Raw genomic sequence first — 24,041 nt, forward strand, 5'->3', positions numbered from 1 at the left:
GCTTGTTGGGTAGTTGAGTGGATGGATCGCATGTCTTGGGGTTGTGACACTCTTTCCTAGACTTAGCCTTAGACATTTCCTAGACATCGGTCTTACCCAGTGGGGAGCCTGAGGCATGAGGATTGCTTGGGCCTGGAGTTTAAGGCCAGCCTGGCTAGCATAGTAAGACTCATCTTAAAAACAAAACAATTTAAAAGTTTTTAAAAAGTGGTTTTGTGGTAGAGTTTAAGGTTATGTTACTGCGCAAGAATCTCGACACGGAGACTCTAAGTTGCAAATGCATATTCGTGGATATTGATCACAGCCCATATTCTTGGATGGTTAGCCGTGTCAACTCTGCACAGACAAATGTAAATTGTTGGGGCTTCTCTCCCATGGAAACATCCCAGAAGATTTGACCTGTCAAAGGCAGAGTTCTGAAAAGGTGAAAATGCCACCTATCTGGCTTGCACCCGATGCAGGAAACTCTGATGGCCAGCTATATGTTAACACAACAAGACTCCCTGACCACCAGCCCTTGCCTCAGTCCAAGCAAAGCCCCCTTGCGATCAGCCAATGAGCAGCTCGCTCTGCCCTGCCCTGTGTCAGTACAGCTCCCAGGTGGGCCTCCCTGTGAATCTCCATCAACGAACACCAAACACGGACCCAGGAGGATAGCTTTGGCTGTGTGTCTGCAGCTGCTTGCTCTGTTCGCCATCAGCAACAACCTTCGAAGAAAGCCCAAGGGGAAGGTGTGCACCTTGTGGGTGTCTCAGTACCCGGGAAGCTGAAGCAGCCATTTACTGCTTCATATATTACAAAGTAAAAGAGATTATGTCTTAATTACACGCTCTTCGTCCTCAAAGGCGGCGTGCCTTTGCGGTGGCCACTAGCACTTAAAGGAATCTATGGAAAACATGTGTCTGGCCTCGGAAGTTAATAATGTGCTGGTGATTTTTCCAGGGACAGAGGAGGAGGCTTCTGGTAATCCCAGACGATTGCTGACAACCAATGCTGAGTGGAATTGCAGGCATGTAGGTGTGTGAAGGGATGTCTGGGCTAGTGGTGAACTTTTCACAGGGCTGAGGGTAGGAGTAAACTGGGGAACAGGACAGAGTCCCAGGGAAGTGGCTGCAGTAGAGCTGGGGTCCCCGCAGGATTGTGGCTACACTGTTGGTCTGGCTCCCATAGGCCCAGACTTCTAGGGACAAGGGAATGTGGCAGACATTCCTCCACAGCTCCAAATGAAGCAGGACCTCCCACCTCTGCCCTATGGGCTGCTGGCTGCTAGTATCAAACTGGGCTGTAGCGACTGTGCAGGCCCGCTATGAAGTCAGAGGAGCCGGGAAAACAAAGCAAAGTGCTCCGCTCCTCAGAGCTTCAAGGGATAATTTTCAAAACTGCAAAGTCAAGGACACGGGGTGGTCTTCAAGTTACCCTTCCCTGAGGGCCCTGACCTCTGGTTCCTGTTTTCTTAGGATACAAAGTAACACCACAGGTTGGCTGTGAGGATTTCAATTCATCCTATCTGTTCTCTTTCCTGTGGGGTGCTTGATTGGGGTTCTTAATACCGGTTTTGCAGAGAGTGTCTTTGCATCCCGGCTCATCCTAAAAACTTGGTAAGTTCAGTCAGGTTTAATGTTTTCTTCAGGGGTCCGATGGCAACAAATAGGAAACTGGAATCAAACTATCTGTGCCCTCCCTCTCCTCTCCGCTCACCTCCCCCTCCCCAACTTCAAAGTGACCCCTTGTTTGTTCCAGGAGACTTGAGCCTGCTCAGAAATTGTGGAGAAGGCTCTTCTAATGCCAGTGCTGAACTGGGGGAAGAAAAAGGAAAGTTGTAACTGTGCCCTTGCTCAGTGGGTAATTGTTAATAGAATTGTGGTTTCTTTCTTTCTTATGTGACCTTGTTTTCCAAATTAAAACCCCTCAGTGACTCAGCCTCTGCTCTCATCTAAGAAACAAAGAAGCTGGGAGCAAGAGGCTTGTGGGACTTAATCATCAGATCCAGGAGTTTCAGCGATGCAGGGGTGTGATCACGCTCTCAGACTTCGGCTTCTACCTGACCGACCTCCACATCAAGGAATCTATTTCCATGGGGAGCCCCTCCCGGCCAAGTCAGATCTTCTGTTTGCCCCAGGTTGTGCTGGCCTGTGTCATGACTTTGTAAAGTGGGCCTCTGCTCCAGCCTACTAGCCTCTACCTCTACTGTAGGAGCATAGGCTAGGGCTTGTCTTAGGTAGGGTTCCTATGGCTGTGATGGAATAGTGTGATCAAAAGCAATTTGGAGGGTGGGCTGTTTGGTTTACATAGAATCAGAATCCACTGAAGGAAGCCAAGGCAAGAATGCAAACCTGGCAGACAACTGGAGGCAGGAGCTGATGGCAGAGCCTGGAGGAGTGTTGCTTACCGGCCTGCTCACAGCTTTCTCAGCCTGCTTTTTATTTTATAGAGCACAGGTCCACCTGCCCAGGGTGGCACTGCCCACAATGGACTGGGCCCTTCCACATCAATACACCAGCTCCCCAGTTGTTCCCTGAAGTGTCAAAAAAGAGTCTGATAACCAATCACTGAGCAGGGGAGAGAATAGGGCAGGACTTCGTGCCAGCTAGGGTGAGAGAAGGTAGATGTAGGGGATTTAGCAATGGGGAGGGAGTCCAGAAGACGCCATTAGAAAAACATCTGGAGCAGAGAAAGCCATAAGATGCAACTATTTTGACTGAGAATTAGCCAGATTAGTTTAGAGTAAAATAGAGTAATACTGCTCAGTTGTTGTGCCTTTAAAGAATGTTAAATAAATATAATTATCCAGTCTCAGTTATTTGGGAGTTAGTTGGGTAAAAGGAAAACTCCAAACTGTTATTAAAAAGCCACTAACAGCTTCCACACTCTGCCCTTGCAGCTGCCATCTAGTTCATCTCCACACGTTGCCTGACGTAGGCGTATGGGGGTTCAAGTTGGACTTTCAGATACTACACTTGATCTTAGCCAAAAGGCCGAGAAGCGATTTAAGTTGGACTTTCAGAAACTCCAGCTGTGAATTGTGACAACCATCAAGTAGGCTTATGAAGAAAATGCAGTAGTGAGATCTACCTTACGGGACATTTTAAGGACTGGCCCAGGGTGTAGCACATGGTTTTGTCAGAGCTTGGTACTTAGGGCATCTCCTTTATGATATCTACAATATTACAGGAGTGGTAGGGGCAGACTCACTCTTCAAAACTTTCATGGAGTTTTCCATGTCCTCAATGCTGCTGACAGCTTGGCCCCTTCCAGCACTGTGTGGAAAGGAACTCCAACCCTTTCCCCCAAAGAGTGCACCCTAGAGAGTCCTGAAGCCACTTTAGAGGAAAAAGCTCAAGCTTTTGCCTCAAAGGAAATAGAATCTATCAGTGAGACACTGAAGGTCCAAGGGAAGAAGTGAAAAGTGGATCATTCCTTTATCCACGTTCTTCTTCAGGCTTGCTTCACCAGAAACAAGCACAGAGCAGTAAAGCCACATGGAGATTGCACATACCTCTGGCTTGCAGCAGACCTGGTTTCTAATGGTTCATCTCCCCTACATACTTCCAAAAATAACAGTAGTAGGCTGGAGTCTTTGATGGTTAACGTAACTGTCAGTTCGACTGGATTGAGAGGCTCCTACAAAGCACTGTTGGATGTTCCTGTGAGAGTGTTTCCGGAGAAGGCTGGGGTGTGAGTCAGTGAATTGAACATCCCCTTACAGAGTGGGCAACACCTTCCCGGATGTTGGTGGCCCAGGGGACAAATGTAGAAAGGGAGGCTTACAGGTGCATGTTCTGGACTCCAGGTGGGAGCTCCCTCACCCCCACTCTCACCAGTGGTAGATAGCAAGCCCTAAGCTTCATAGCCTTTGTGAATGGGCCTCCATAGCAACTCTCCCATTGGGCTTCAGGTCCAATTGGGCATGCATCATAGGTCTTTCTTTTATTTCAAAAGATTTATTTTTAAGAAATTTGTAAAATTTTGTGGGTATGTGTGTGCATAAGCCTCTCTCTCTCTCTCTCTCTCTCTCTCTCTCTCTCTCTCTCTCTGTGTGTGTGTGTGTGTGTGTCTGTACGCATGTTTGTGAGTGTAGGCACCCTTGGGGGTCAGGAGAAGGCAGCAGATCTCTGCAGCTGGAGTTACTGGCAGTTGTGAACAGCCTGCAGTGGGTACTGAGAATTGAATGCTGACTCTCTGTAAGAGCAGCAAACACTATCTCTAGCCGCCGCTGGTCTCTTGCTCCAAGACTTTCAGCTTTTAGGGTTCAGCAGCAACTGTTTTCACAGTTCTTCGATGTCCACCCATTGTGCCACTATCCAGCTTTTGTTTGGCTGGATAGTGTTTGTTTTGTTTCCCATGGTTCTGTTCTTCTGAAGAACTGCAACTGAGTCCAAACCACCGGTGATCTCATGTGGAGACTACATCTCTACTGAAGCAGTCCATGTAAAATGAGGTCCTTCAGGTAGGCTCCAATCTAATCTGATCGGTCTCTGATTGGGAACATCTAGACATAGAAGAAGCATGCAGACCACAAGGCCCTTCGAAGGCCTAGGGAAAAGACAGCCTCTCTCTTCCCCTCCAGCCCTGAGATGCAATGTCCCTGTTGAATCTGGCTTAGGACTTGTCTCCAGCAAATCCCTGTCTTTTATTTTATTTTTGAAGGGAGAAGGGGCTTCATTCATTTATTTATTTATTAGCACACAGTTTCAAGGATTCAGTCCATTGTTCGTTTGGGGGTGGGGGGCAAGAACCAGAAAAAAGGTATATCTGTTTGTCTTCCTGTGAGTGTATACTTGTGGATGTAACTCTGTATGTACAAATGTTCTAATGTATCTGCATGTCTTCGTGTGAGTGTATCTGTGTGTGCACAACTGTCCAAGCATGGGTGTGCATATAGTTATGACTCTGCATGTGCACAATTGCTTAGCTATGTCTGTGCAAGTATGTATGGTGGTTTATGTGAAGTATGTATGGTGGTTTATGTGAAGTATGTATGGTGATTTATGTGCAAGTATGTATGGTGGTTTATGCACAACCATCATCTCCAAAGCCCAGCTATGTGTGTATGTCTGTATGTCTCTGTGTGAGTATATGTATGGGCATGTCTCTGTGTGTATGTCCATAAATTTCCAGGTGTGTGTGTGTGTGTGTGTGTGTGTGTGTATCTCTATATACATGTCTAGGTATGTCTGTAAGAGTATGTGTAGATACATCTTTGTGTATATACAAATGTCTGTGTGTATTGAGGATCTATATGTCTGTATCTGAGTGTATGTATGGGTGTGTTTGTGTGTATATGAGCATCCGGGGGTGTTTATATTTCTGTGAGTGTGTGCATGTGCGCCTGCATGGGTGCATGTTCTCTTAGTGGTAGCGTTGGCATGCCTTGGTCTGACATGCCTTCCTGGTTGGCTTTGCTGTCCTCTGGTCCCCAGGGCAGACGTGTATCTTAGCAAACTGAGGTTGTAGACTTTACATCTGTTATACACACTAGGGTCTCTACTGTCATCGTAGCGATTGGCCTATTGAAACCTGGCAGGCCCAGGAGAAGGAGATGGCCAGGCCATTGAGACTATTGGCCAACTACCTATGTCTTGGGTACAAATTAGTGTATCTTCTTGATCTCACAAAGCCTTTCCAAAGTCTTAGGAATGTATTAAGGACTATCATGGCTAGTGGACTGCTGAGATGGCCCTTCCTTCTCTACAGAATTTGCCCTAAAGCAACCACTACCACAACAAAAGTCCATGGGCTGATGGTGTAGTGTGCCTGGCCTGCTGGGGGCAGCTGTGAAGAAGCCAATTTCAGCCTTGATCTTGGTACCAAAGATCTTGGTAGGCAGGAGAAGATGCACATGTATGCATGCCTACCTCATGACCAGTAGACTTCCTGAGACTTAGAATATTAGGTTTCCTCGTCTGTCAATGGCCCTCCTTGAAGGACCTAGAAACAAGATCCTGATCATCCCAAGGAGTTTCTAAAAAAAAAGGAAGCCAATCCCCACCAGATGACATGGCCCTATGGTTATCATTTTACTGCTTCCGTTTCTTGAAGCTCACACAGCCTGCCAGCCATCTGTGAGCACAGATGTTGTCATCAGAATGCTGCCACCCCCAAGGGTGAGTGTCCGCTCGTGTCTTTAGACCCTGAGTAGCTCAGGTCGCTCATGCTTCAACCCTATGGGACAATTCTGTTCTTGGAGCAGTGCTCTGCTTGCCTCTGTCTGGAAGAACAGCCATGTGGATTGACCATCACTGGGTTCCCTGGCTCAGCTGGTCCATCCGCACTGCCTCCTGATGAATCCAGCATGCTTGGTGCTGGGTGGAACTACTGAGGGAGACAGAGGGGGAGGGGGAGAAGTAAGGGGAGAAGGGGAGAAGGGAGGAGGAGGGGGAGAGGGAGAGGAAGCAACTCTTCTTCACCCTAAATTCTGGCCAGACTTGGCCCACTTAGCAGTTTTAAGCTTGTGGTGGGCCTTTACAGAAGGAGAGAAGTCCAGGACATTAGCTCTCAACTGCCCCTCAGAACTCAGTTGTGTCTCACAAACATTCATAGCATGAGACATGCTCATCCAGCCCTGGAGGACGGGGTCTATAACATGCATCTCTCAGACAAGGCCTCTAGAGAATATTTATTAGTTGGCTTACTGTGGCCTCGGAGCACTCTGAACTCCAAAGGAACTTCCAAGCCTTTCATTCCCCCCAGTGATCTTGCAGTCTGTGTGCTGTGGCCCTCCCTGCCCATGTCTACGTCTGTGGCATTTTCCTTTGCCAAGATTATACTTCACAAGGTTGGGTAAAATGCATTTCTTTTCTGATAATATATATATTTCCCTCCTAAATAAGCTGGTGCCTTTCTGAATTAATCCCTACGATGCACCACAACCAGGGAGCTCTGAATCTGCTGATTTTCTTTCAGGAAAACATCCTGGGCTGGGGAGATGGCTCAGTGGTTAAGAGCACCGACTGTTCTTCCAGAGGCCCTGAGTCAAATCCCAGCAACCACATGGTGGCTCACAACCATATGTAATGAGATCTGATACCTTCTTCTGGTGTGTCTGAAGACAGCTACAGTGTACTTTAAATAAATAAATAAATAAATAAATAAATAAATAAATAAATAACAAATATTTTTTAAAAGGAAAGAAGAAAAAAACCCTTCATTTTTAAAAAAAGAAATAAAACAAACACCCTACACCATCTTATGCCATGCAGTGTTATGTCCCTGATAGCCCAGTGTCCCCGGCAACCAGACCCCACTTCCTAAAGGGAGTGTTCTTATATTTCTAGAACCTGCTGCAGCTGTTCAGAGAATCTGAGCATGCCCAGATAGATAACTCCCTCCCCAGAATCCAGGCACAAGGCCACAGGAACAAGTGTGCTGGCCTTTCAGCCAAAGGGTGCTGGAGACCAGACATAGCAGTGGCCTTAGGAGACAAGAGGTCGGACTCAAGCCTGCTGTTCCTATGGGCCAGAGCTGGAACTATATTCCCAGTTTCTCCAGAACTTGCTTCTTCCTCCCCACCCCTTTCCCTTTCTCCTCTCTTCTATATCTGTCCCTCTCTTCTCTCCCCATTTCTCTATTTTCTCCCTTCCTTTCTCTTCCCCTCTTCTTGTTATTCTGACTTGCCTTCCCTCTTTCCTGATTTTCTTCTCCCTTTCTCCTTTTTTCTCCCCTCCTTCCCTCCTCTCTCTTCTCTTCCTACTTCCTTCTCACCTCACCCACTCACACTCTTCCCTGACCCATTTGTATTCAGGGGTCATCCCTACCTCTTCTCAGAGAGTATGGCCTGTCTTGCCTTGCTCTATTCCCCGCCTAGAACCTTGTACAGAAACAGAGAGCTTTCTTTTCTGAGCCACCTTCCTTTTTTAGAGAAGTCTGTCCAACATGGTGCTGTGTGTTAAGATTTGCTGTCCCGAGGCAAGGGACTTGAGCGATGTCACTTGACTGCTTTTGTTACATTTGCTAGACTAAAATTATTGCTCTTATATATTTGAATAAAAATAAGATCCTAAGTATTTATTTTTGGTATAGGTTTAAAAAGTATGACCTTGTGTTTCAGTGAGACATCTGAGGTAGAAAACTATTTTTAAATTGGCCAAAAGGAAAAAGAACTCAGAGGAAGACCAAAAGAGTCAACTAACCTGGATCCTCAGAGACTGAACCACCAACCAAAGAACACACATGGGCTGGACCTAGGCCTCCCTGAACATATATAGCTTGGTCTTCAGGTGGGTTCCAAACAACGGAAGAGGAAGGGGCTGTCCCAAAGCTGTTGCCTGTCTGTGGGTTATGTTCTTCTAGCTGGGCTGCCTTGTTTGGCCTCAGTGGGAGAGGAAATGCCAAGCCTCATAGAGACTTGATGTACCAGGGTGGGAGGATGCCCAGGGTCACTCCCCACCACTCAGAGGGGGATAACAGGGAGGGAGGCAGTGAGCAGGATGTAAAGTGAATTAAGAAGTACCACCACCACCACCACCAATAATAATAATAATAATAATAATAATAATAATAATCATCATCATCATCATCATCATCATCATCATCATCATCATCATCATCAAAGCCCAGCAGCTTTTTAGATCTATGGTCACGCATTAACAGGTTAGCCTTTACACAGACCTGGAAAACCTACAAAAAACCCATCATGCTCAGTTTCTTTCTAGAGGTGTGGTCTTCAGAGTGTGGTCCCTGGACAACACCGTCAGCATGTCCGAGAGCTTATTGGAAGTGCCAGGTCTTGAGTTCTTTCTGCACCCAGAGAACCCCAGTAGCCCCTTGGTAACAAACCCTCCTGGTCATCCTGAGGTACCATAGTGTCTGAAAGCCACTGCTCGCTTGTAAAGAAGCCCACCACCCTGCTGTGTCTGCAGCATCAGATGAAAAAGCCTTCCAAGACCTGACTGGAAATGCATGGGGGCGAGGCAGACCCCTCAGACACATGGCCTAAGGGCGATGTGTAAATAGGACCCAGCTCTTCATGCTATAATTAGCATCTGGAATGCCCCCTCTAGGCCCATGTACTGTCTACGGTGTTAGTAGAGGTGTAGAGCCTTTAAGGTGGTGGGGCCTAGGTGAGAGATTTTCAGGTCATTGGAGACTTAACTAGGCAGGTGTGGGGCTCCCTCTTTTCTTCTCTAATTCCCCAGATCTAAGGGGAATCTTTGCTCTGCTACACTTGCATCATGATGTGCTACACCGTTCAGGCCTAAAATCCCTCCTGCTCACCCTTGGCTCTTCATGAGCTGCTCATCTCTGGTATTTGCTGTGCTAATGGAAACACACTGTCCTCTCCACCAAGCCCCAGCGTGGGGAAACAGAAAGGATTAACTAGGTAACTGTGTTGGGCTTAAACGAAGACAACCACTGCCCAGCTCCTGGCCCGAGCCAGGAGCCTGTTCACCTGTTGCCTTCCTTCTTGGTTTACATAGTTCTAACTAAAAGCAGACACAAAAAGGCCAGTCATTGTTTTGCAAAATATTCAGCTCTCCTTTCGCATATCATTTTATTCTGCCAATGAGCAGAAGTTCTGAAGACTGGAAGTACACTTGAAATATGTGGTTTGGTGGCAGGGCCAGTGTTCAGCTTGTGGGTTCCATTGTTCTCAAGGTATAGGAACAGTTGAGAGACTCAGAAACACCCCTCCCATTGAATTACTTAACTATTTTCACTTCTAAAAGTATGGTAGGACTTACTTTAGAATGTCTTACCAATATTTCAGAAACATTTAAAACTAAGAATTACACTTTCTTAATCTGCAGTCAAAACACCAACGAACATAAAAGAAATAAAAAAAATTAAAAAGAAAAGAAAAAATGACTATAAACATGTTGAGTGCATGTCTTGAATGGAGGGGCAGTTCAGAGAGAAGCAACTGTGACCCAGAAGGAAATAGTGACTTTAGTTGAGAACTCTAGACGTTTAAAGGTGTCAAGATCTTATAGTACATATGGTCAGGAGGGCTAACGAGTCTTTCATCAGCTTTCAGGATGAAATTGTAGATGGAAATAATAAAATAGAGAAAAGCCAAAGTGTTTCCTAAAAGCAGAAAGCATAATTTCCGACAGAGTTGTTCTAAATGTCTATACTGATTAGCACTAACATTGTTTTGTATTCTTAAGCGCTTTTTAGGCCCAGCTCCTCATGCACCTGTCTCTTGCTCCACCAGGGGGCGCGCTGGCCCTCCGGATGCGGTTGGCCAGATCGGCCTGGAGTTTGAGGTCCCGTCATTCTCTGTATAAACAAGTTACGTTCAAGTGTTTAGGATATAAATTACGACCATGCCGGCTGCCTTGGAAGGAATGTAAACACAGCACTGTGGTCGGAGCAAACTCTGAGACTGACTTCATAATTTATAGCAGGCCCCCCTGAGTAACTCAGAATAAAAGACAAAAGGGATGGGGGGCGGTGGGGGGAAAGAAAAGACTATGTAAATGCAAATATGATAATACAGAAACAAAAGTGTTTAATTCCATACTTTAAAAAAATTACAGAGGAGAGGCCTAAGGATTAGGAATATAGCTAGGAGTTTTGAAACTAGATGTTTTATTCAGGAGAACACCTCAGTTAGGATTCATTGAAATTGGGAGAAAAATACCCATCTCCTGAGTTACCAATAAGTGCCTGGTGGTGGATTGGAAGGAAAGAGAGTTTAAAAAAACCAAAACCAAAAATCCATCCCTGAGTTAAGAAAATTACTTCGACATGATTAAAAGTGAACATTGCTCTGCTCCCAACAGATGTGTGTTCTGGGTGGGAAATGAATCCTCCACCTCACTGGACTGTTTCCCCATTGTAATCTTGTGTCCTGCCAGTTCTGTGGGTAACATTCAGGGCTGGGAAACATGGCAAGAAAGAGAGCAGAAGCTGTGCGATCTGTGGGAGCCCGTGTGTGTGTGTGTGTGTGTGTGTGTGTGTGTGTGTGTGTGTGTGTGTGTGTGTGTGTGTTGGGGGCAATTTAAATCCTCTTTGATCTGACCACCACCCAAAGCAGCCTGCAGCCTGCAGCCTGCAGCCTGCAGGGGATGCTCCGGTGGCCATTCTTTACTCTGGCCTAGCGCCTGGTACTAGTGGGAGAGAGGAAGGAGCAAAAGGGCAGAAGTCTTGGGCATCATGAAAGGCAACAGAGAACACCAAATTCAAGCTTCTTCAGATCAAACCCTCGGCTTTCAGTATTTTGCCTGCTTTTGTTGGTTTTACTTTTAATTTAATTTTATTTTTATTTTTTGCTGTTTTGTCTTGAAGTTCCTTTCACCTTCTGGTTTTTGTTTGACTAGAAAAAGTGAGAGTGAACTAGAGAGAGAAAAATAATAGATGTGCCCTCTCCGCTGAGAAAGCCCACCATCAGGACTGACCTGGCTTATTCAAAACAGAAACCTCACATCATGTCAGTTATAAAACTTGGGGGGGGCAGCCTAGAGTTGCAATGTTGCCTGGAGGGTGTGGCCATGAAAGGGAGTCTGCAGAGGAAAGGGTCCCTAGAACAACTACTCATTATACACGTTTTATTGAAAAAAAAAAGAAACTTACATCAAAATATCTTGGCAAACTGTAAAAGTATATATAAGTGCAAATATACCCTCCTTTTACAATACAAGCGAAGTGAGTATACGAAGATCATAAAAATACTTTAAAAATACGGTGGTAGAAAAACAACCTTGTAAAAAATGTTGTACTGTCGCAATACTGAGAGCCACTTTCTTAACCCAGACGATTGGTTCTTCATTTCTTCACAAAGTTCTTTGGCACCTGTATCCGAAGGGAGTGTTGGGGGGCTGGGGGTGGGAGAGACCTCCTACCGGGCCAGGGAACTAGAGGCTTTCTTGAAATGCTGTGCTTTTAGCACTACAAGTTTGAAATGCACACCCAACACACACACACACACACACACACACACACACACACACACACACACACACACACACCTCCCTTTTCAGACCCTGATCAGTGAATGCAGTGGCCACCCCAGAACTGAAAAGTTTTATGTCTTCCATATAGTAACATATGTCTTACATGGAGTAACCTCCTCTGTCTGTCCCTCTTCTGGGGTATTGCCCTTTGAAAGGTTTCCTCTTCCACGGGTGGCAAACATCGGTGAGCAGGACTCCTCTGGGTATTTGTCTAAGTGATGGGTGTGCTACTTACTGCTATCCTCGTGCACAGTGTGTGAGTCTGTAGCTGCCCCTCTCGGAGGGGAGAGGAGGAAAGGGCAGAAGAGGGAGAACGGCCTTCAAGGCCTCTGTTCATTCACATAACACAGGGCTTAATATCTTGGCACACGCTCTGGTGGTGATGGTGATAATAAGAGCCACTAGCGGAGGGGTGGAAAGAAGAAATGCCATTGAAATTGAGGACGAAATCTTTTCTGTCACACACTGGAGTGGAGTGATGCTGGTAACGGGGCAGTCCCACTGAAAGAAGAAGAAAAAGATCTTTTCAGTGAAGAGTCACCCAGATGATGGTAGGGTATTTTACTTCGAATTTTGCCATTTAATTTGTGCTCTTTTGACTGAGGGTGCAAAAGCAGCTGGTGGCCTTTGCATGTATGACTATAAAACCGATAAGAAGCGGGGATGGGGGTGGGACGTTTCTCAGAGTGCCCTGGAGTCCTAAGACGCTTGCCCTGCTTTGGTTTTAAGTACCCCTCCTTGAGAGGAAGGCGGGACTTCATGAACACCTTGAGAGGTAATCTGTTCACGAATCCCCACTTCCCGGTCTTGGGCTGGGAGACCTCTCTGCCAGGCCTGGCTCCAGGCTGCGCTCCGCACACGCACCCTGCCACTTCTGCCGCCGGTCACCTCTGGTTTTGTACCTAGTTTTCCTGTCTCAAGAAGCTGGGATCTATCCTCTTCATCCACAGAGGATGACAGAGACAATACCTTAGAGAGGAAGGGGCCTGAGAAGGGAGAGAGAAGACTGCAGTCCCCACCTAAACACAGGCAGCAGGCATCTCCTAGGTCCGGAACCCTTTAGGCTTTGCCTTGGCCAGGACAAGTTCAGGGAACAGAGAAATGCTCTTTAGCCCGGGTATCTAGCTGCGCACGGAGTCTCCGAGGGAACTAGTAGAACACGGGGAAAGCTTGTGTCCAGAGACTGAACAGGACTTGAGCGGGTCCCCTTCAGTGCCAACCTGCCGACCACTTTTGCTTTTGCTTTCTCGGCTCCGAGGAGCAGTCGGCTCGTGGGTTCAGCGCGCATCTCCGCGGCGTGGACAGGCTTTGCTAGAACTTCCTCTACGCACCGGGTTAGCACGACCCGCACCAGCCGCACGCCTGTGTCGCCCTATGAGGTTGACTGTAAACTGAAGAAAAGCTTACGGCCGGCGACGTGTAAACCCTACGGGGACACCCATCGAGCTACCAGGCCGCTCAGCAGCGGGTGTGACTCGGCCTCTGTGGCATTGTGGAACCGCCCGGGGCGTTTCGGCTCCGGAGAAGCGACCCAGGTGAACGCGCGGGGCGATCAGGTCCTCTGGCCGCCACCGCTGCCACCAGCGAATACCAGAGCTCGCACCTCCCCGGTCCCAGGCAGCAGCCTGCTTCTGCGTGAGCCGCGAGGGTGCAGAGACAGCCGACCAGAGTAGCCGGCAGGGCTTCGTGATGAGCGCCCATGACTCCTGCCTGTAGCGGGTTGCGTCGCCGTTGCCTCCCTGAAGTCGCCACCTTCGTTATCCTGTTAGAAAGTGGGGAACGCGGCGCGTGTGTGGCAGAAGGGGGTTCGTGCTGTGTGCATGGCGATGTGTGTACTGGGGGCTTTGTTCAGCTATCCCTGGGCCACCGCTTCAGCCTAGCCAGGCCTCCAGGGACCTTCCAGTTTCCGTGGGCCGCAGCCTTGTGGGCAGCACTAGGAACCAGGCCCTGCAGGGTCCCCGTATACAACGCAGTGCTCTTTGAAAGCCCCTTGACAAGGTCTTTACAGGAGGTAACAAAATCGGAATAATATTCTAGAGAAGATGACAAATGGCACCACGACCAGGTTGGACTAAGCTATCACTTGGGGGAGGGTCGGGGGGGGTGAAGGCTGGTCATGAGGGGCAGGAGAACAGGAGATCAGAGGCCTGCCTTCTTAGCTGGACAGTTCTTATTTTGTCCAAGTTAAAGGGTTACACTGCCATGTCAGTAGAGTTCTGGGGGTTTCATGCACGGCCTAGAGTGTGTGGGGTGGGACGGGAACCTAATAAAACAGTCAGAAATGTCTTTCCTGCTCATTTGCCTGTTTGTTTCTTTCTAGAATACAGTTTCCTAACAGTTGGAAAGCCTAAGAGTCTGGATTCAACGTAAGCTAGGTCTACCCAAAGAGAAAGACAGGATGGCCAGAGCAGGAGGCCTGTGGGGGGGGGTGGAGGAGGGGGAGGCATAGGTTCCAGTTCAGTGTGTAGGAGGGAGACTGACAGCTAGCCCGTAGGGCAGGAGGTGGGGGTGGGGGTGGAGAATAAGAGAGAGGGTCATCTGTATTGGTTACTTGTTGAAATTCCCATAAAATTGAAGGAGACTCTGTTCTCTGTGGGTTAAGTCAGCCTAAAATCCTCTCCCGTGTGGTCCTGCCTAGACTGTCTTTGTTTGGTTAACCTCTGAGACCCCCAGTTAAAAGGCTTATTTGGGAAATTTCTCCAAGATCTTTTGCTGTTTCTTGGCTTCCCTATTCCTCCAAGCTCCTGTGGCACACACATAGTCACAAACACATGAAGGTATGCATCAGCGTGTAAATTTTCTGATGGGGCAGCAAGTGTATGCGGGAGACAGCACCTTTGGGCTTTGTCCTTGACAGACAGGCTCCCAGATTTCAATCTGCACACCCATGGGAACCTCGAGGGAATTAATCAGGGTTTATCTCTATCCTGTAGATAAAGCATACAAACACAAAATTCTCTCCAGCACTCCCTACTCTCCTCACACCATCCAACCACTTTTCACAAGTCAATAAATTTTCATAATCTTCAACCCACACAACATAAACCAACCACACTGAAAGTGGCCTCTATGCACATTTCCTGGGGGTGAGGGGAGGTAATCACACTAGGGCACCTACGCCCTGATGCCCAGGACAAACTTGTGTTATTAACTTAGATCCACTGTGTGTGTGTGTGTGTGTGTGTGTGTGTGTGTGTGTGTGTGTGTGTATTTTCAAAGACTTCTCAACACCACTTTGGTGCCTCCTGTCACTAGCGAAGTCCTTGGGATTCCCTTCTGTTTTTCTCTCTCCCCTTCCCTACCATCTCCTGTCATTACATGGTAAGAACTCTCCCTCACCTGCTCTACTTCACAGAGAACCGGCCCCCTTTTGCCATCTACTTTAGGAAGTAAAGGCAAACAAAATTTAGACTTTGAAAAGAGTAGGGGGAACAAAATGATTCAGACCCAATTCCTCGGCCAAGGTCTCCAAAGGTCACATGCCTTTTTTCAGAGCTGAGTCTGTCCTAACTGGGAGAAAGTCCACAGTGTCCTAATGAAGGCCAAGAAGGTTAGGACTTGGCACCACCCTTCACCAGTTTGGGAATTCTGAGCCCCCCTCCCCCCAACCGGCCCAGAGCATCAGGGAAGGTTATAAGATTAAATCCTCTCCTCTCACTCAGGAATAGGGGACCGATTCCCCACCCACCCCCGCCACCCCGCCCCTGTATCCCAGTTCCCCATAACCCAGCTTTGGGGACTGAGGGTGCAGTAGCCCTGGCCCTCAGAGGCTATGCTTGCAACTGGCCTTGGCGCACTTTATTACCTGAGAGATCCTCCCGGGCGTTCTGGTGCAAGTAGCTCTGTTCCAAAGAGTAGGAAGACATGCTGGGATGCAGACCAGCAGAGGCCGCGGGATTACTGCTTGGCGTCAGGGCAGGCGGCTGCTTGAGGTAAGGTGAAGCGCCAGGCGAGCTCCAATGTGCCGCAGGGCTAGTATAGGGCGAATGGCACTCGATGGCGCTTGCCATGGCCGGGGATGAGGGCACAGGGCTGCTGCTGCTGTCCGGCCCATAGTCACCGCCGCCACCGCCGCCACCCGCTGCCGCACCGACGCCCGCAGGACCTGCGGGTACCGGGCAGCTGGCCATATAGGTGGAGCCCGGGTTGGGCGACATGTGGGGGACGTGATGGTGGTGGAGGTGGTGTGGGTGCGCGTGGCCCGGAGCACCCGCCCCTGTATCATACCCTGCGGGCATCATGTCGAGGCCACCATAGCCGCCCTGGCCGTGGCAACCCAGGGGCGCTGACGGGGGCGCTTGGAAGTCGAAGCCCTGGGGCAGTAGCGAGGCCCCGAAGCCCAAGCCGCTCACCACGCGATGGTACATGGGTTTGAGAGCCTGGCACTTCCGCCTGAAGCCGCGCGGACGCCGGCGGAACGAACCCTCCTCGAACATGAACTCGCTGGCCGGGTCGATGGTCCAGTAGTGGCCCTTGCCCGGTCGCCCGAGGCCCTTGGGCAGCTTGATGAAGCATTCGTTAAGCGAGAGGTTGTGGCGCACAGAGTTCTTCCAGCCCTGGTAGGCGCCACGGAAAAAAGGGAAGCGCGCCTGCAGGAACTGGTAGATCTCGCTGAGCGTCAGGCGTTTGCTGGGCGAGCTCTGTATGGCCATGACGATGAGCGCGATGTACGAGTAAGGAGGCTTCTCTGGCCGTCGCAGCCCGGAGGTCGCCTTCTTAGTGCCCCCACTCCCAGCGCCTGTGCCGCCGCTGCTCGCCGCACTCTTGCAAGCACCCGCCGAGGCGCTGACCGAGTTGGAAGAAGACGAGGCACAGGAAGCAGAGGATGAAGAGGACGACGACGAGGTGGACTCCAGGGTGGCGGCGGGTGGCGGGCTCATCAAGGCGGCCTGGAGCGCGCCGGGCGCCGGGCTGCACGCGCGGCGGAGTGGGGCAGGCGGCGGGCGCGGCGGGGGTGGCGGAGGCCCGCCCTCGGTGCTCATCTGGGAGCCGGGAGCAAGGCCCGGCCTGGGGGGTGGACCCCGGACGGAGATTGGCGGCGCCGGAGCCGGGTCGGTCCACAAACCGAGTGAGTGCCCTACTGCGCCGGCCGCGCTGCAGCCGGGGCCACTGCGGGCCAGCGCTTCGGCGTCGCCTCCCTCAGCTCTTCTGGGGCTTCGGGCGGCGGCGGCGGGTCGAAGGCAACGCCCCGCGCATCCCTCTTCCGAGCCTCCGGCCCGCGCCTTGCGCAACCGTCTCCTAAGCCACCGAGGCGACGCTGCCTGGGGCCGGACAGTTGCGCCCTCGAGCCAAGATCTCAGCCCGGACCCCGGGGACTAGCCCGTCGTCTTCTTTCAGGAGTGCTCCTCTCTCTGTCTCTTGGACTTCCTCCCTGGCGCGCCCTCCCCGCGGCCGCTTCGCTCCCTCCCTCCCTCGCTCCCTCCCTCCACCCCACCCCGCCCTGCCCCCTCCTCGCTCCGCGCCGCCCGCCACGGGGAGGGCGCACTGGGCTCGCGTCACTCCTCCCCCTCTGGACCTGGCTGCGGGCTTCTGCTCTTATCGCCTCCCGGACTCTCCGGGGTCCTGCTCGCACTACAAATTCCTTTCGGGCTCTTTCCCTTTCCCCATCTGCCCTCTTCAAAGCCAGGGCTACAGATCCTCAGGCATTCTGCTGGGAGGAGAACTCCCAATCCTGGCAAGACTCGACTACCTCTGACTTCAGCAATTCATTCTCTGTCCCTTCCAGCAGCCCGTTTCTTATCACAGAAGTGCCCCAACCCCGCAACCCGTGAGTGGACACACCCTGCCCCTCCTCCACCCCCGCCGGACCCTGTGGGGACTGAGTTTTGGGGAGACAGTGCCCTGGAAGAGCTTCCTTAGCTACGGTCCCCAGTGCCCGAACTGACACCATCTGTCAACTTCATTTAGACAGTGCGGCCCTCAGCCACACGCCAGGGTGCCAGACGTCCCAAGGTAATGTGCCAATCCTGGGTCTCTCTCTCTCTCTCCCTCTCTCTCCCTCTCTCTCCCTCTCTCTCCCTCTCTCTCCCTCTCTCTCCCTCTCTTTCTCTCTCTGGCTGGACATGCAGGCTTCTGAGAGGTCATAGCAGAGGGCAAGTCCAGGGCGCCTTTGAGCTGTGCCCAGGGCAGTTATGAGCATATTTTCAGCTGAGCACTGGGGTTTGGGTGGAGAAACCTGGGCCAACTTTTAGGGACTTGGGACTCTCTTGAGTCGAATGGATTCCGATTTTTATTTACTTCCACCTTCCACTGATTGTCATTTCCACGTCATGGAGAGAGTAGTAGAGGGAGAGAGAGGGAGAGGGAGAGCCTGCCTGAGGTGAGGAGATAGTTGTATTTATCATCAACACGGAAGGTAAGCGCAGCAGCCAGTGGGTTTACAGTGTCAGTCTTCCCGCCCCCCAATGTACCATGGCCAAGCTCACTTCATTCGAGAACACTCCTCCAGTTGTGGCTTATTCCTCTCGGTAAGAGTCGGCTCAGAGAGAGATGGCCCTCGGGAGAAATCATTCCAATGAGACCCGACAGTTAGTTATTGGATTACACGTGCGGGGAAATGTAGTCTGACCTCGGACAGGGGCTGCAAAGAGAGTTGCAGGCTGAAGTAGGCCTGACCACACAAGGGCTGGTGGCCAGGCCCAGAGGGAAGGAGATGCCCACCAGGGGGACAAATAGAAGGAAGGCACAGTAATGCACCAGCCCTGAGAAGTCTGCGTTTGCCTGGTGTGTACTGAGGAGTCTGGGAAGATGGGAGGGAGGGCAAGGAGGAGAGTGCAGGACCCAGTAAAGACGTTACAAAGAGCCTTGTGGAGCGAGTGGGGTCTGGCCTCCTGGGGGTGGGGAGCTGCCCCAGCTCTCAGTGTCCTAGTGCACGGGGACTGCCCCTGATGGAGATTGTTGGTGGGTCTGAGGAACAGAGGAAAGGGCGGGTGCGGGAGGGGGGGAGGGGGCTGGCCCCAGACAGTGACCTGAAGTTGAGTGGAAGCAGGCTTTTTCCATCAAACCCTGCCTGGATACCACACACAGAGCCCGAGTGTCAGTTTACTGCCCTGAGCCCGGCTCCTTTTCCCTAAGCTCCACAGTAATTAGACAAAGAAAACCTAAATTAGCTGAACAGGCGTCGACAGCTTCCTCCAGAGCACCCCTGGTACCTACATGGGAATGTGTCCGAAAATGGCCCGATTGTAGCCCAGAGTCAGCTAAGAAAACACCACCAAGCAGAACTGAGTGGACCGCTCATTTGCAAGAGAAAAAAGAAACAAGTCGCTCTTTTCCGGAAGGGATGTTTTGATTGGGTTGGGGGTTGAAGTTGTTTCGACTTTCTAAGAATTTCTTTTTGAGTGACTAGCGAACATTTGGGGAGCAAATCCCCATTTATTTCATGCTGATCCCCGCCTCCTTTGTCATTTTGCCTGTTCTAATTTTGAATGAGACTGAATATGGAAGCAAATATGTGCTTAATAAACCAAAGTTCTAAGTGTCTGAAAAGCATGGCTTAGATGAAGTAAAAATTGGGTAGAGGTGGGAATGGCTCAAAGGAGCTCTGTGGGCAGACTTCGGTGTTGGTAAATGTGTTTTTGTGTGTGTATGGAAGTGGGAAAAACATTGGTTCTGGAAGAAGAGTGAGGAGGAGGGGACGGCGTTTTGTTGGCAGGCTACATGATTGAGAGACTTATATGAAATCAGTTTTGTGGTCAATCAGCTATCCATCCACCTGTTGTGTTTCCTGCCCCTGGGGATTCAATGAACCTCACCCCCTCATGGTACTTGCTTTTAAACACTGGCCTTAAAGGTTTTAGGTCTGAAGAGACTGAAGGCAATATGCCTTTTAAACTCAAGACAAGGTTTGATAACCTTCCCTCAGTTTGGGGGCCAAGGAGGGTTTTTTGTTTTGTTTTGTTTTCCTGATGGATACCTGAGATTTTTACAAGTGTTATACTCATTTAAGAAAAACAACTCAATGTATTTTTAATCTCTGCTTATTCAGCAGGTTACATCATAAAAGGTTTTCAAAAGAGTCCTTTTATCATCCAGGTATTACATGTTACGAAGTTTCTCTAAATCTGTAAGAAATGGCTCTGGTCTGCAGCAGGTCCTAGACAGTGGGCAGTGGGGACCCGCCCGGGACAAGGCAAGGTCTGCAAACTTGAAGCCTCCTCTTCGTTCTAGTATACCAGCCCCCTTCCTGACTCCAGAAAGAATGGGAGCTTAGTGGGTAAGCTGTAGGGCAGGAAGAGATCCCTAAACTTGTTCTTGTTCATGGAGATCCCATGCTCAACGCTTCTTTGGCTGAGGCTGCAGAGGGTGGGGTTGGGGGTGGGGGTGATTTAGCTGACTTAGGGCTGAAGTGGAGCTAGGACTCCAAATTTGATGTCTTTTTTTTCTCTTTATTGCAGCTAAACGTCTGTGTTTCCATCATGGATGTGTTCAAATCTGTTGGGAAAGAACACAGCTGATTGTGAATTAGGTCAAATTCTTTCTTCCTGCAAGAGTATCCGTTTGTGGTGGGCAGGCTTTTGGTTATTTGTTTACTTTTGCTCCGCTGAGATTGAGGCAAAGGAGAGGGCTCTCTACCTGAGTCCCAGTCCCAGCCCAGCCACGGTTAACATGGAAGTCTCCTTGCTGATTTGTTTAGATTGGTCCCACTCTCTAGGAGGTCCCTTCTTCTGGTGTGAGCCCCCTCCACTGATTTTATTCCCTAGAAACAACAAAAATCTTGATTTTTTTTAAATGGACAAGTGCAGGGGTATGGTTTAATTAAATGATTTTAGATCAGCCCGTGGGCTTGGTTTTTAACAGAAAGAAAGAGAGAGAGAGAGAGAGAGAGAGAGAGAGAGAGAGAGAGAGAGAGAGACCGTACAACTCAGAACTGATGCCATATTGGGTTAGTCAGCTTCTCCATCTGGGCTGTGGGTTCCCTTCCTCTTCCAAGCCGATAGGGCACCACCCCTGCCCCAGAGCAAGGGAATGTAAACTTAGCAGAAATTGGATTTCTCTGATTTTGTTCTGCAATCCACACTTTATTCTAGGAAATCGCTCCATTGTTGTGGTTTAAATCTTTTCTTAGCATTGTTTCCTTTGTTTCGTGGGTTTTACATGAATTGGCTTAGACTAAACCAGTAGAAACGGGAGAGACCCATACACACTAGCCATCTTTGACGGCATTAAGGATCGGTCTGGGGGGAGCTGGCATCCTCTGCGCCTTTCTCTTCCTTCAGCCTCAGCCTGGATGGGAGAGCCCATCGTTTTTACCACGTGTTTAGGTCCGTGCTTAGGGTTTTGAGCGCCCACGACGCCTTTCAATAATTGCTTGTGACACTAGGGTCTGGGTTTGCTTAGGTAATTGCTAGGGTCTTTGCCTGCTGCCGTCCACTCCCTAGACCTTTAAAATCGGCCAGCGCCACGTTAAGCTTTGTGGTGTTAGGTGGTTGCTCCAAAAGTAGGGATTGAAGAGAGCAACTTAATCTGGAAGGCATAGCTAACATTAAAAAACCCCCTTTACAGTCTACTCTCTCTCCTTGGCCAGGAACCTCTATAGTCCTTGGTAGGAAATCTAAGAGCTAGATTTTACTTGGATTCATCCTTCAGCACTCCAAATGCGTGTGTGTTCAGGGTCCGTGACCCAGTTGGCCAGGTCAGAGATGCTAGGACAGAGGGCTAATTTACCAGACCCGCCTCCATAAAAACAAAACAAAACAACCCCCCAGGCCTCTTTCTATCCAATTCTAGATGCTCAGGGTGGAAATGCCACGTCCGAATGTCCCCGGGAACCTGTCTCCACAGTGCCCACTCTCACCCCAACCCCGCAGGCAGGAACAAGTGCCATTCAGGTTTCTACGTCGTGCTGTGTTTAGGGGTGGAGCTGCCAGGGGCACAGGCCAGAGCATCTCCTAAAAGAAGAGGAAGAAGCTGAGAGGCCTGCACTTCATATCTGAAAAGAGAATGTGGGTGTGGATACCCCATAGGCACGTTGATTCTGCGATACAGCTCGGGGGGGGGGGGTCTGCTGGCTTTAGGGCACTGGATCTAGCTTTGAGATTATCTGGAAACCTGTGGGAGACTGGCGGCCGCGTGGGCCTTACAGTACAGCAACATGAGCTCTCACGAGTGGCCACCCTGCCCTTGGTTGTCTCACCCCCACCCCCTTTTGAGTTTTCTCAGCCCCCTCCTTCCTTTCGCCCTGGGGGTGGCTAGGATGGCTAGTCACTAAGACTCACGGGGAAATCACTGCAGAACCCGGAGGGGTCACTCCAGGATGGCACAGGGCACGAACACGGGGATGCTACAGAAACACCCACCAACACCCGGAGGCTGCAAGGCTGGCCCCAGACGTCTCGGTTGGAGCCGGGAGGCCGGTTGGCTGCTAGCGGGCTTTCACGGAAGCGCCCTGGAGGTCCCAACTCAGTGGCCGGGTTTTCTTCTCTAGTCTGGCTGGGTCTCCTCACCCTCGGCCTTCCCTTCCCCCCAAATAAATAAATATCTGGGAGGGCAGCGATCTCGGCGGGGCGCCGGGCCCCGCGCCTCCGCGCAGAAGAACTTCCTGGCGCATCAAAACTCGCTGCAGTCCTCCCGCCGAGCGCAGGATATGGGGCGCGCTCGCCTCTCTTCAGAAAAGGAAACGTAGCTCTTCCAAAAATATAAATCAGTTCTGACGTCCAAATATTTCTTTTGTCCTCCAGCATCCTCTGTAGGGATAAATAAAACGTGCTCGGCGCCCAGAGGCTGACGAAGGACCTCGGGGCGCCCAGAAGCCGTCTCTGAAGTGCTGCTTCTGGGGAGTCTCCTTCCCCATTTGCCACTCTCACCGGGTCGTGGACCTCTTCAGCTTGCCCCTCCGTCCCTTAGAAGGACCAAGTCTTTGAGGGCGAATGGCTTGTGGGGCTGGCCTGAGGGGTGCTGGGAAAAAGTGAAGTCCGGGAGAGCAGGGCTCGAGTAGCCCCTTTCAGGGCTTAATTTCCCAGTCAACACAGGGTGTGCGCCTAACTCTTGGTGGCCTCCGGTTCCAGTAGTACCATGAGGACCCCGGAATGCCCCACATTAGGCCCAGAATACCCCTCGTTGGGCATTCGTAAGGCTGCTGCTAAGGCATTCCAGAGGCAGCGGAGGCGCCTTTGCAGCTGACAGCAGGGCCATCAGCTTGCCAGACTCACGTGTTAGCATGAGCTTGGTCAACCTTAAACCCGTCTCCCTCATAATAACATCTTCCAGTTCGGTTAGGGTTTCCACTGGGATTTGAAAAGAGCACAACGGTAAGGCAAACCACAGGCAGCAAAGGTGTCAGAGAAACCAGCAAGTCCCAAAGAAGGTGGCTTGAAGGTGTGTGTTCCACAACCCCATGCCCCTCTCCTCTCCTCCTCCCCCACAATGCACCTATGAAGTGAGACTGAAAGAGTCAGGGTCATGGATACCATGGATACAGGACAGAGGTTTCCACCTTTCCGGGCCCTCCCCCTCCCGACAGGCGCAGCCCACCTCCAATATTCTGGGTCTGGCTCAGGCTTGGGTTGTGTGTGGGTGCTATTCACTTACCCCTTTTCTCCAGGGGATCTTCATGGCTGAGCTGCCTCAAAATCTCCCGTCCAGAATATCTTAGAAGGGTTTAGACAATCCGTCACCCACCACTTCAAGAATGCTTCCTCTCTTTCAAACACAATCCTTGGACACCAGAGAGTCAGCAGTGGGGAGGGGCACACGCTTGAAAAGAGAAAAACTATGTAACCAGCGTCAAAGCCACTCCGAAAAGGTTTCAGAAATAAGGGCCAGGACCAAAATCCCCCCAAAATGATTTATGGACCCCCTCGTCCTCTTTTCCACCTTTTCCACGACTCTGTCTTGCGCTTGCCAACCTACTACATCCTCACTCTGAGTAATGTCAACTTGGAATGCTTCTGGGTTTGTATTTTGGGAGGACACACTTTGCTTCCTGAGTTTCAAAGAGGATGCTATGGCCTGGATGACACACTTGTGGAGTTTGGTCGCAAAGTCTTTGCTGCTTGAAAGGGAGTGAGCTGCAAAGCCTGGGTGTGGACTTTTGGAGTGTCAGCTTGCTTTTGTGTGTGCTTTGGCGACTTGGGAACTGAGACGCGCCAGGTGTTCCTCTCGAGTCCGCTGGGTGGCGCCAGGCTCTTGGAAATAGCAGCACCTTGG

General features: G+C 50.3%; 2 protein-coding genes, 1 long non-coding RNA gene and 1 pseudogene across 5 annotated transcripts; 1 reads left to right on the top strand and 3 right to left on the bottom strand.

The window, feature by feature from the left end:
• Window positions 1-2,924: 2,924 nt before the first annotated feature.
• LOC120098017 (U2 spliceosomal RNA) lies at window positions 2,925-2,987 on the bottom strand (annotated as a pseudogene).
• A 7,444-nt stretch (window positions 2,988-10,431) lies between these two features.
• Window positions 10,432-17,247, bottom strand: Foxf2 (forkhead box F2). Its single transcript, NM_001400749.2, is given in 2 exon segments — window positions 10,432-12,395; window positions 15,700-17,247. Coding segments are annotated over 2 exon segments (1,341 nt in total). The 5' UTR covers window positions 16,877-17,247; the 3' UTR covers window positions 10,432-12,231.
• LOC120097779 (uncharacterized) lies at window positions 17,134-20,669 on the top strand. Its single transcript, XR_015641268.1, has 4 exons — window positions 17,134-17,661; window positions 17,802-17,846; window positions 19,929-20,109; window positions 20,291-20,669. It is a non-coding gene; the product is annotated as an uncharacterized LOC120097779 (long non-coding RNA).
• Window positions 19,840-23,762, bottom strand: LOC148000110 (uncharacterized). 3 transcript variants are annotated; one of them, XM_087591701.1, is made up of 3 exons: window positions 23,424-23,762; window positions 22,193-22,579; window positions 19,840-20,327 (listed from the first exon to the last, which is right to left on the bottom strand). In XM_087591701.1, exons 1-3 carry the CDS (start codon window positions 23,445-23,447, stop codon window positions 20,322-20,324), a joined length of 417 nt encoding a protein of 138 aa, XP_087447827.1. In that variant the 5' UTR covers window positions 23,448-23,762; the 3' UTR covers window positions 19,840-20,321. The 3 variants fall into 3 exon arrangements, with proteins under 3 accessions (XP_087447827.1, XP_087447825.1, XP_087447826.1); XM_087591699.1 differs by lacking the exon at window positions 19,840-20,327 and adding an exon at window positions 20,901-21,784; XM_087591700.1 differs by lacking the exon at window positions 19,840-20,327 and adding an exon at window positions 20,901-21,784 and having other exon boundaries at window positions 22,193-23,119; window positions 23,424-23,461.
• Between the last annotated feature and the right edge of the window lie 279 nt (window positions 23,763-24,041).

The sequence above is a fragment of the Rattus norvegicus genome, chromosome 17 (assembly GCF_021556685.1).
Source record: "Rattus norvegicus strain SHRSP/BbbUtx chromosome 17, alternate assembly SHRSP_T2T, whole genome shotgun sequence".
NCBI classification, from domain to species: domain Eukaryota; kingdom Metazoa; phylum Chordata; class Mammalia; order Rodentia; family Muridae; genus Rattus; species Rattus norvegicus.

Excerpts from the sequence above, each read along its gene's own strand:
- LOC148000110 (XM_087591699.1), bottom strand. The coding sequence starts at position 23,447 with ATGAAGATCCCCTGGAGAAAAGGG. Across the intron at positions 22,580-23,423 it reads AGATCCCCTGGAGAAAAGGG|AGGATGCTGGAGGACAAAAG; the intron begins GTAAGTGAATAG and ends TTATCCCTACAG. Across the intron at positions 21,785-22,192 it reads CTTGCAGCCTCCGGGTGTTG|GAGATGCTCTGGCCTGTGCC; the intron begins GTGGGTGTTTCT and ends CTCTTCTTTTAG.